Raw genomic sequence first — 12,359 nt, forward strand, 5'->3', positions numbered from 1 at the left:
AAAATAGGCTAATAATAGAAAACATGATTTGTGAGACAATAGTGGCCTTTGAAGCATGAAATACAGTCTGTAGCTCTGCCTTTCAAACAGGTTTTAAATCAGTGAAACACCAGGGAAGGGTGGGTCTGCCAAATACCAAAAACCAAGTGGTTTTTCTATTCTTGTATAATAGTTTGTTTTTGTGTCAAATCTTATTTTCATTCTTTACCATGGAGCGAACATCTTTCTCCAGGCAGTTCAATTTCCTGAGACATGTGTTTAACAACCTCCGGCTCAGGTTTTTATTTCACACCACAGCAGCTGATAATATAAATTAAAATACATTAAAACGTGGAAACAGAGGTAATCAGCCTTGTAGTGTTGCTTAATTGGCCACATTCTAACAGAACAACAGTTCATTCCTTTCACTGTACATTTGCTTGGCACTAAATGAATGTTACCACACTAGTGAACCCGGGTACAGAGGAATGAGTCTCTGACTAAGAATGGCTTCCTTTATTAATTTATTACATCATGTTAATTTTAGTGATTAACAGTGTATGTTCAAGTATTTCGGTCAGCTCAGCACGCACCTGCTCATACTTCTCCAGCTCAGAATGGTATATCTGGCGGATCTGGGCGAGCTTGGCTCTGTAGTCGGAGTGTTCTATGCTGCTGTCAGTAGGTGAGCCCCCTGCTGCTGCTGCAGCTGCAGCCGCCGCGGCCGATCCTCCTCCCTTCTCTGGTCCTGACACACCTTCTGCGAGCAGCATGTTGTCCAACCGCATGATCTGGGGATCTGGTGGGTCCTCCTCCTGCACACCTCGTATACTCAGCACTGGACGGGAGACGAGAGAAAGCACGAGTTAGACGGGCAAAGATTGTGTTAACTTACTAAGGAAAGATACACCTTTTATAGGTCTGAGAAAACTTGCAGGTTAAGAAGTTTTGAAAAACTGAGAGACCGCACATTTCGTTTGAGGGAAAAGGTTAATACTGTGGGTTCTGGGCTGCACAGGAAGACATTTTATCATTGCTGAAATTCAAAGAAGTGCAGCCCTGTCAAAACCTAGTCAAGTTTCTCCCCTGAGTCATTGCTTAGAGCGCCCGGCTGACTGCTCAATGAGCCTGAACTTCCTCCAAATCAACAGCAGAGGGCAGTGTGGCCCCTCAGTGGCAACCTGCCAGAGATAAGGGCATGAGGCATGGGACCAGTAATGGGAGTGCATGTGCTGTCACTATGAGCCCCAGTGGCCATAAGTATAGTTATCAGTCGCTGCTCTCCACCACTGTATTATACCAGGACCTCTGTCAGCCTGCAGCCATGCTCTCATCTCTCTCTTCCCGAAACACACATACACACACACATATACACACACTCCCACACAGATACCACTTTGTTACTCTAAAGTTTTAAGTACAGACAACCATCTTTCCTCCAAAGCCTGAAGCTTTCAACTCTCGACTAAATTTCCTCTTGCCCCTTTTGCTTCTCATCTTTCAACTTCGGAAAGTAAGAGAAGAATCTTGGCACATGATTTACTAACAGTTTATTTATCAATAACCAGTACACCTACAAGTAAAACAATTCTAGAATGGAAAATGTGGTTAAGAGACGTTACTCAAACCTGATTTCCTTTACTTATTTTGAAAATAGGCAACACCTCAGAGCTCTTTTTTTTTACAATTCATTTAACAAGTAAACTATGGATTCGAACAAAAACCTGAACCTTATTTTCAAGCAAAAAACCACAAACTATTCATTAATAAACAAATATGTACTGGTGCTAGTTAGAACTATTGCCTAGGAGACTTAAAACAAATGTATTTCATAAATAATCATCTGACTTACTGATAAAGTAACCTTAACTGAAAAAAAAATAACACCACAACAATTATATTGCCTAACTCTTTAAAGTGTCAAGTTGTAAAATTATTAAATTTGAATCAGATGTTCATTATGAAAGTTAAAATAGTTGTTGCTGGAATTTGTCCAATAATATAGTATACCATGGCAAAAAGGTTCAAATGGGATGCAATCGTGAAATATTGGTTCAGAGTCACAAATAAAGCAATTACTATGCCCCCACTTATGCTGATCTTTATAATATAGGATTAAATTAATGAGGTAAAAGCCATTTTATATGGCAGCGAAACCAGACAGGATTCTGAAGGAGACAGACGCCAACAATATGGTTGACAGGATTAATCCCAGTGGAAACTGGGTGGCGTTAGGGGCTTGTCCTCCTCAAGGATTACAGTAGTTAATCAAAGCTCATCAAAAGTCAGGGGGTGCATGAATTAGTTAATTCAGGGATTTTCTTGTAGCCACAACGCTCAAAAGTGTATTAGTCTTACTGCTGCAGTAAAGATTTCCCTGTAGGAGTCATGCAGAAAAACAAGTTTGCAGCCGTGGAGCGGTCATAGCTAACAAATTAGCAGGACTGTAGTGTGGGGCTAACAGATGTGAAAGAAATGAGGACAAAAACGGTTTTGCTAAAAAAGTTTCCAAGTGCTACGGAGAAGGCAGATTTTTTTCCTTTTCAAACTTCATTTGATAAATGAGTCTGTTCCACCATTTAAGGCCTCCCTTAGCAAAGTGTCCAACTTTCCCTCTTTCCCTCTTTTTTTCTTGTTCCTTCTTGCCTGTTTCTTTCCCTCTGCTTAGGTCTCTTCTCTCTCTGAGGCACATTCCTGCTCTGCTGCTCCCCCATCTCAGGGCTCAGGAATGCAGCAGACCCAGCCGCCTGAACTAATGACCCTGATTCGCCCATCTCTTTCCCTCCACTTTTTCTTTCCTTGTAGTCATCCACATATGATCCCTGCACCTCTTCTTGGCCAGATAACCCGACAGCTAATTTAGCGATCAAGGAGCAGTAGTGTTTGTTTTGTCCTGATAGTATGTAGTCTCGCGTGTGGTTGATCTTCACTGTCCTTTTACAGATAAGTACAACTGAACTACAGTGGGGAGGGCAACTGTGGCTCTTGGAGCCTCTCACCTCTCCCCCCTCTCTCTATTGCCCCCACTCCTCATTATGGCCCCCAGCTGTAGCCTAATGCCCCTACATTCCCCTAATTACTCCAATTAAGCTGTGATTACCCACAGTTGCACTCATGCTCAGTCTAGTGGCCTAGTGGTATTATAGCAGCTGTTGAGATGAGTTAAGATCCTGCACAGAAAAAGACCATATGACAAGGATGCACCTTAAAAAAACTCTCCATGAGACCTCAGAAAAATACAGTTAACCTTTATGAGAAACATGCAGCTGAGAAATGCAGCGTTTCAGTTTGATCAACCAGCTCCTTACGTCGCCGCCGAGCTAGTTAAATTATAGAGGGCCTAAAACTCAGAGTGCTGTAAGTAATGATACTTAAATTCCTTTAAAGAAAAAAAAAAAAAAAAAAGCAGGAGAAAAAAAGCAGGAAGACATCTTAGGCCTGCAGCCTGCATCCACAGCTCGCCGAAATCACACCATTATGCACACGTTACCACCCTAGCCGAGCTGTGTGCCATTGAGAGACGGAGCGAGCAACACATACTATGAAATATTCAGGGTATCCAGCTGGGCTTTCACTGCATACATAATCATTCTCATTTCTGCACAGCCAATGTAGAAACGGTGCGCCGTGCAGACACAACACGCAGTATATGAAGTGGTGCAGGTAAGGGTGAACAACCCAAGCACGAGCGCGCTGCTGTACATTAACTGTATTGCCTTCCACACATGGAAATAGATAAGACTTAAACGCAGTCAGTATATCATTGCTCAGCTCACAGCACAAGCTTTATCCTTGTCTGTCTTTTCCCTCGCTAGCATCCCGCTTTTCACTCTGTCTCCCCCAACACACATCCCCTCCCCCCTCTCCCTTTCAGCACACCCCCACCCACCTCCCCCAGTGCCCCCCTCCCTCTGTTCTCCATTTCAGTCGAGTTCTCCATGTGAGCCGCAATCCCTCATGCTGTCAGCCCCCCCCTCTCCCTCTCTCTGTAGACAGACAGGATTAGCATTTTAATTGCATCAGCTCCCTTGGGTATTCTCAGCCTTTCACTGGGAGAGAGCAGGGGAGCGGGAGAGAGAGAGAAGCATAGAGAAGGAAAAAAAGGGGGAGAAAAAAAAGGTAAGAAGAGAGAGGGTAGAAGGAGAACCAAGGAGAATTGAAAAAAGGAGTCACAGGAGAAGATATGTGTGCGAGAGAGACAGAGAAAGAGAGAGAGAGAGGGAGGGAGGACGGCTACAGGAATATACAGAATCCACAGTACAGACGTGCCAGCGAGCGAGTGAGCCAAAAAAGAGAAAAGATAGGACTGTGAAAACATCAGTTTTCCCTTTCATTACAAACAGAGAATTCAGATAAAGAGAATAGGCCATAGAAAGATGGCTTTCACAATGAGAATATGCGACATGAATATGTAAATCCACCTCACAAAAACTACAAAAATAAATCTCAACTGCAGCTGGGCAAAGAACGTATAACAAAAACTGTTTGCAAGATGTAAATTATCATCTGGGGAATAAAAATTCAGCAAGGGAAAACTGGAACCAGTCTTCACATATTAAACGACTCTTCACTGTTTTATGTTTTTACCATTAAAAAAAACACATTAAACTTTCAAAAACTAGAATGGCACTCAGTATGGTCCCTACTGCATGGCCCAACATTCCCATTATGAGATCACATTTAAATTCACTAGATCCAGATTTTTATTTGGATCTGCACCTAAGTGCACACTCAGTATTAGTCCCCTTAATATGCAACATTTTGCAAAATCAAGAGCCATCAACCAAAATATTGAAAAAAGCTCTATCTTTCGTTCAAAGAAAGATAAAAGAATTCCGGACCCACACGGAAATGTAATGCTTTTTTCCTGACCCATTCTGCATCTTTACACACAGTTTCATGGTGATTCATCAAGTACTTTAAATGTAACGCTGCTAAAAAAAAATTGACAAACAAATAGACACAGATGAAAACACACCCTCCTTGGCAGAGCAAACAAATGAAGACTTAACCTCTTCCTGACCATTGCACAACACTAAGATAGGTTCATGAAAACCAGCCATATTTTAATTTGGTTTCCAGGCTCTAGTCGGTCAAAAAATATGATACAGAAATGTAGCTTCAGTGGAAGTTTGACAAAACCCAAAGCCAACCAGATGCGATTTTTATTTTTGCTTATTTATGTCAGCTTGACCTCCATATATATTTTTATGAGTGACATAAGAGAACAGGGAGGAGTCCTTGACCTTTAAATCCATGCAGTAAAATACACGCCTCACTGTCATGATGTACAGTTAGTCACACAGTTTAAATCTGTAAATGCAAAATCCTGTACTGGTATCAGGACTGGTGGTCTTCTGCAATCGGAAAAAGGGCATTGATGCCAATACACAACTTTTGGTAACAGCTGGTTAATATCAACTTTTCCAAACAGGTTCCTCTGTGCATACAGGATTAAGATTTATCATTTCAGTAGACTGCAGTGTTCCTCAGAAAAAAGAGCTCGGGTGAGTAAAATGTTGCCTTGGGCAAGTTGTAGAATATGGCATTACACTAAAGAACAGAAAATGAATAATTTCACTGATGGGCTATTTGCCAAATGGGTATTGGGGAAGAAGCACTTCCACTGCAAATGATACATAAAACCTGTGTGCCCCATTCTTTAAAAAAGGGAGCTTTTAGAGGAGTACAGTCAACTTAATGAGCCCAATCCATATGTCCTTTCCTACTTTTAAGCAGCTCACGCTAATCAGCATCTGTTTGGGTAGTTCACAAGATTCCTGTTGCACGCAGCCCCCCAGTCTGACACGCACGCACGCACGCACGCACACATGCACGCGCACACACAAAAAGACGCACACAAACACAAACACACACAGAGAGTAAACACAGTGTGGTCTGATTAAGGTGTGAATTGGAGAGCTCACACCTTGGGCAAACACAACACTTCAGTCCAACACATCATCAATCAGCCCTTAATTAACTAAAGAGAGAGGCTTGGACACTCGAGCGATGACTACGTGTACCCCCCTTGAATGGTCACACACAAACACACCGTCACACACACAAACACTAATGAGGGATCAATTTGAGTTGGCACCCAATCTGCACAAATAGATGCTAATAAATAATCTACAATATATATTCCCCATGCCCATCACTTCCATTAATAGTTCTTTAAATTATCGAAGCAATTTCTCAGATTACCGTTTAAGACGTTTTTATTAAACATATAAAGTAAAAGGTAGAAGAAAAACTAAATCTAAAATATATCTACATTAAAAAAATACATTAACTTGAGAAAAACGTGAAAAAAAAAACCCACGTTTATTTGCACTAACCCAGCAGAATTTGTTTCCCCTATAATTTATTGGGGCCTAATGATGCAATTCTTATGGTAAAACAAATGACTGCTGTTAAACATTCACAGGGTTTTTTCGAACATTGTAAGACTAAGAAAGAAAGAAAAAAAATTCTACATCGTCTTCTCACATTAATTACACGTTCATTGAGTTGGGCTCTAACGATTCTCCACAAGCTCTCTTTTTTTGGTTTATTATACTGAAGCTACTAGTCACTTCTGTGAGTTGGTTCCGATGTCACTGGGTTTGGTCTCGGGCTTGTGATTCGATTGGAGTGTGTTAGGACACGCATACGCACACACGCAACAGGCTGCACCTGATGCTGTGGCAGCGAGTCGGACTGGGCAGGGAGACGTGTTGCGGTTCCATCTTAGCGTAAAATGAACCAAAACCGTGGAAGTTTGTACTGGAATTTTGGCTTCGGTTCAAGAATCTTTACAACCTTATCATTGAGTGCAACAGATATTCAGAGTGTTGCGTTATGGGTTGGTTGCAGTCTGTCTATAGCAAGTCTTTGAGCGTTAAGCTGCCTGACAAGTGTTTGGTTTGTCCACTTAAACCTGCAGGAGTTTCTGAGGGAAAGTGAAACATGTTCTTCTGTCACAGAAAATAGGTTATTAGTATCTCCTGACATAAACACTATCAAAAGACCTATCTGTCATAGTTAGCCTTGCCATCAGGAGGACTGGGAGGAATCCCGCCACAATGGTGGCCTGGTGGGCCGTCAAAAAATCCATTACGTTTTTACCGTCCTCAGAAGGCATGCAGAACTCTGCATAACACTGGTAGTTTATACTTTAACTTTTTGTGTTCCCACAACAGACGTACAGTTCTCGGAAAGAAGACAGAACTCAGCAAAGAACTGGCCATCTCCCCATGAAACAACATGTAATTATGTATTACTTTGACTTATTCCGTTTTGATTGGGAGATTTGTGTGAAAACCTGCAGCGCTCCACATTAAAACAGTAAGCTACATTTAAACGTACAATTTGCAACTATATTTGCTAGTTTTACAATGATGTAAAGCAGTGTAGGATCAAGGGAGTTGTTAGTTTATGAAAATCTGCTGACGTTACTCAGTCGCAAACCATGTCCACGGATGAGGTCAAATATTCAAGTTTTAATCATATTACAAAATTCCAAAGAATTAGGTCAAGTCGTTTTTAGATATTTTAATGAAAGATTGTTACATATTAAATCGTTAAAGTTGATGTCAACTTAAAAAGGCCTCAGAATCGGAGAAGTTGTTAATCTTGGTGCAGGTGTCTATATCTAGTCACATCTTAGGGCTAATGTTAGACTGCTATATATTAAATTACACCCACATATTGGGTCTAAACATTGTCGTGAGCACAGAATTAAAGTAGTTTGTGACTTTAGTTTACCTTTGACATCTCACATCGATCATATGTCCAATGTGTTTTCTAAAGAAGACCTGTCACAGGCCTGAATGGACCAGTGACAAATCAATCAACTGCACTGAAACTTTCCCTGGCCCTTGGTCATACTGTATGTCGCACCCTGTATAGTTTGTGGGCCATTTTCTAGCCATTTTGTTATTTAAATCTTAATTAAAGAATTTTGCCAGGTTCACATACAGTATTTCGCAAATAAAAAAAAATAAAATATATATATTAACAGACCTATCAAATGTAAAAATATAATTAATTTGTGAACCAAGTCAGTCAAACAATATAAAAATCATAACTAGCTAGAATACCCCAATATATGACAGATCGCACCTTTAAATGAAGTCACGCATTGGGAGTTTTGCGTGTTAAATCATGCGCTCGTGACCGAAAAGAAGTGGCACTCAAGTATGGGCAGGCTTAGCAGCAGAGATGGTGGCATTTTAATCAGCCTCGTTTACAACCATAATATCAGATTATATCCTTTATTATGTTCTTTCCTAATTTTTTTAGGAATTGTATGTTAGCCCTGTCTTTGAACATCAGGACAACACAAGAAACCTCCTTTTTGAATATACAGACAGCCTAACAAGTAACAGATCACACATTGATGTTATTTTTGAAGTTACTGAGCAATATTTAAAAAATAAAACATATTTTAGAGCCACTACGGTATATGTGCTAAAACGAGTGATGTTTGAAAGATATAGTAAGCACTGTTAAGCACATGTGACTAAATCTGTAATACAATATCTCTGGTCTAGTACAGTCCTGCACACACAGAAAGACAGAGAGACGTGGAAGAAAGAATTTGAAATGTCACAGGAGGAAGGAGGATGACGAAGAGCACCTAAGCAGGAGGCTTGTTATAGCACTGCTAGGATCTTCCCCCAGTCAACTCTCATCAGGCCAGCTGCCTCCTGTGCTCATTAGCACAGACTCTTAAGGAGCTCCTAAAGACTTTGTGAAAAATGAACGCTCATTTGAGAGGTCGTTAATTTGCACTGTTATGCAAATTAGGTGGCAATTAAGCGATAGATCAGAAGAGCAGTGCCCATTTATAACAAGTGAACAAGCATTATGACACAGTCAGATGGTGCCAGAGAGAGCCGAGGGTACATGGTTAGTCTGCACAGGTCCAATGTACCAGTTTAGTGAGGAATAAAAATCACTGTGCCTATAATATGTACGGCTGGTCAGGATAACAATTTACCAGGGGTTTTACACACAGACTACGTTAACATGTAACTCACATTAATGAGTGCACATTAAAAGATCCTGAATTAAAAAAACGAATCAACCTGCCAAAATAAGCCCCTCAATCTAGTTCAGTATTAGATTTATAAGGAGCACGAAGGGCTAAGATGGAACATGGGCTTCCCAGTATCTGTAATAACCCAATAAATACTGCTAATCTCCGAGTGGGTAGTAAAACTCGCTCCCTCCACCGGCCCTGATGTTTCCATCTTTCCCCTGCATTTATGACATGGTGTGAAGTATACAAACATACCGTAGAGGACAGCAATGTGGACTACTGAAGAGGGGTGGAAGGCTCCCATCAATTGTAATTAATCCATAATTAGTCAGGATTAGAAGCTAGGCTCCGACACACTCCCACCCCACTGCCACCAAACTAATGCAATCCAGCTGAGGCCACATTTACATATCTTTAATTAAAGCTTCCGTTAAGAGCAAAGCCTAAAAGCAGTGTGAGAAGCATACATGCTGAGGGGGAGGTTGGGGGTGAAGAGGTATGAGTCCAAACTTGACCAGTACTGAGGGGTCACTCTGTATTCCTTTGTTGGCGATAACTCTCTGGGAAGATATGGATTAAAAGCTGGACAAATTATGGTGCATTGCCCAACGTGACAGTCTGGCCAATTAAATCAGTCTCTGTCACCAATATAAGCACGTCCACTATCTTTAGTGACCGCAATTTGATTTTGTGAGTACATGCAATTAATTAATCCAATTAATTTAATTTAAATGTTCTGCTTCCATCAGTAAATTCTTGAATAATATATCAGATGTAAGATTCACAGATCATACCTGAACCAGCACTAACAACATATATTATCATATATAGACACACATACCTGAATTTTTAACCCAATGTTCTGGGCTCTTATTCATTAAATCAACTGTTCGCAGAGCTGAATTACACAAGAAAAAAATAAAGTGGGCTGTTGTCCTATTCTAACCATGCAGTGCAGTAAAAATCGATCTTGTTAATGCTCATCTTCAATTAAAAACTCAGTCGCTATCCATATCCAGACACCGTGACCTGGCTGTAATACTGAGGGACAGCACGGTCAAATCCCTGCCCTTGATGAATCCTGTCTAAAATCATATTGCAGCAGTCTTAAAGGTGAACAATTCCACTGAGCTTTTCCCTTCCTATAAACACACACAAGACAGCAGTTCCCCTTGTCAATATACAGAAATCCTGTTCCTACAGGAATAATACCACATGGGAAAATCAGCGGGCCCACACACCATTAGGCCGAGGCTGAAGGTTGGGGTGCTCTGCCTCCCCGGTTTGAGTTGGGGTGGGTGGGTGGGTGGCGGTGGTGTGTCTGTCAAGGCCAGGGGTCTGTGTGATATTAGCCGTCTGCCAATCTGGCTTGGGGAATGGACACCGAGTAATTACTCCTGCTCTTACTGCCTCATCAATCTCCCTGTATTGCTCCTGCGCCCCCCCAACACACTATCTTTTTTCATTCTCTTCAGCAATGAGGCAGGGAAGAGAGAGAGAGGGGAAAAAAAGGAAAAACAAACGAGTAGCAGGACACCACAAAACCAAACGGAGATTTCTGAAACACCAATGAGATAATCCTGCACCACTACATTGCGAGAGTAAATTAAAATGAACTATTTAAAATGGTGATTTGACCATGTGTCCTATTCTCATTTCCCAAGTGACAATAAAACAGAAAATGCAGGTTTAGTAGCTACACATGGGTTGTATTCCTGCCACAATCAATTTTTTATCTTTTAACAGCTTTTGGCTTAAAATGCACTATATGCTCTCCATCATAAAAATATAATAAAAGTCTTCCCACAGGTTCTGAACAAGTCATGAAATTTTATGGCTCTGTTCCAAATTGAGCTCTTTGAAAACTAATAATAATTAAGTTGCTTTAATGAAGCATGTTAGTAAGTAGACTTAATTTACTGTAGTCTATCAAAGCTGGTCGAGTACAAACATCTAAATCAACCATGTGATGCTGAAAGGGCTTTTCCTAGCAAAACTTGCGACTAAATAAAGAACCTCTGTTTTTTTGTTAACATTCACACGTGCCCTCTTAAATAAATATACAAACAAATTTCACGAGACTGAGAAAGGTCAAATGTTTATTCTGGCTGTAAATAAACAACTGGCAACTATGTGTGACTTTTAATACTGTGGCATTGTTTAAGAGTTTTTACGACTGCTTATGTACTGTAATTCAATTAACATGTAATTTGGGCCATTTGGTTGCTGAAGTCCTATTGTAACGCAGACTTGAGTTCAGTGAACGCATCTGATTAGTGGAGTTACATGGTCTCCAAAAACATTACAATCCCATTAAACAAATTTAACACACTTTGTTTAATAGAGTGGTTGGCTCGAAAAGAGCCAACAAGCTAACATATGATAATAAAGGGATCCATTCATATACATGTTATTTTACATAGAAACACAAAGGTCGGCACTTTGTCAGTGTGTTGCTACAGGTTACAACACAGATTTTATTTATATAATTTTGAATCCTCAATAAATAGTTGATGCTCCTCCATTTCTTTCATTAACACACAGCTAGTTCATAATGATTCATTTTGATAAACAGCTAAATATACAATGAGGAACAAAACAAATATATATGTATTCGGAATATATAAATGTTTTATATATATATATATATATATATATAACTTAAATCAGCCTAAGCAAGACCTTTAGTATTCACTGATAAGACATAACTATTTGGCAGGGGCGAGTTCTCTGTTAAATATAGTCAGAAGGAGCACTGAGAAAACCAAAGCAATATTATTGAGTTAAATAAATCTCACCTTTCATTCATCTTGTACAAGTGTTAATAGGATGTGATGATGGGTTGTCAGCTAGACGCCTTGCAGCATAGTAGCTAAGTGCTGCTGGCTCTGCTGGGGTGCAGCAACTGTGAGGTTTTGATGCTTGTAGGTTGTTCTAATAAAATATGAAACTTCCATCCAGGTAGATGGTAGGCAGTCAATTAAATAAACATTAGAAATAATCAACTCAGAATGCAGTCAGTGGGTGTGCAGTATTACATGGAAAGGATTTATTTGTGGTTGTGGTTGGTGTGGCGTGTGACCGATGTGCATGCAGAGACTAATGCAGTTTAGAGGGAGAGAGTGTAAACCAGGTTCTTCTCTGCAACTACAAATGCCAATTTTGTTGTATCAATGTTCCCCAAAAGCCTCCATTTAAGCTGCTTTCAGACATGCACTGGACTCTGCGGTTCCGCAATGTTTTTATCTAAGGACATGCATGTGTGAACACAAATGTCCGAGTGAGAAGCTCCACAATTTCCATCCAGGAGAAGTCGATGTGTGAACACAGCAGGGGATCCCCGGGAGCAATT

At 40.4% G+C, this 12,359-nt stretch overlaps 1 protein-coding gene across 4 annotated transcripts in view; it reads right to left on the bottom strand.

Moving 5' to 3' along the window:
- pbx4 (pre-B-cell leukemia transcription factor 4) overlaps positions 1–12,359 on the bottom strand; it is a 30,769-nt gene that overhangs the window by 9,925 nt on the left and 8,485 nt on the right. For all 4 annotated transcript variants that reach the window (XM_053442603.1, XM_053442604.1, XM_053442602.1 and 1 more), the window contains one exon: positions 573–817. In XM_053442603.1, coding sequence (XP_053298578.1) covers positions 573–817 — 245 coding nt within the window. The remainder of the gene's footprint in view (positions 1–572; positions 818–12,359) is intronic.

The sequence above is a fragment of the Pleuronectes platessa genome, chromosome 16, assembly GCF_947347685.1.
Source record: "Pleuronectes platessa chromosome 16, fPlePla1.1, whole genome shotgun sequence".
NCBI classification, from domain to species: domain Eukaryota; kingdom Metazoa; phylum Chordata; class Actinopteri; order Pleuronectiformes; family Pleuronectidae; genus Pleuronectes; species Pleuronectes platessa.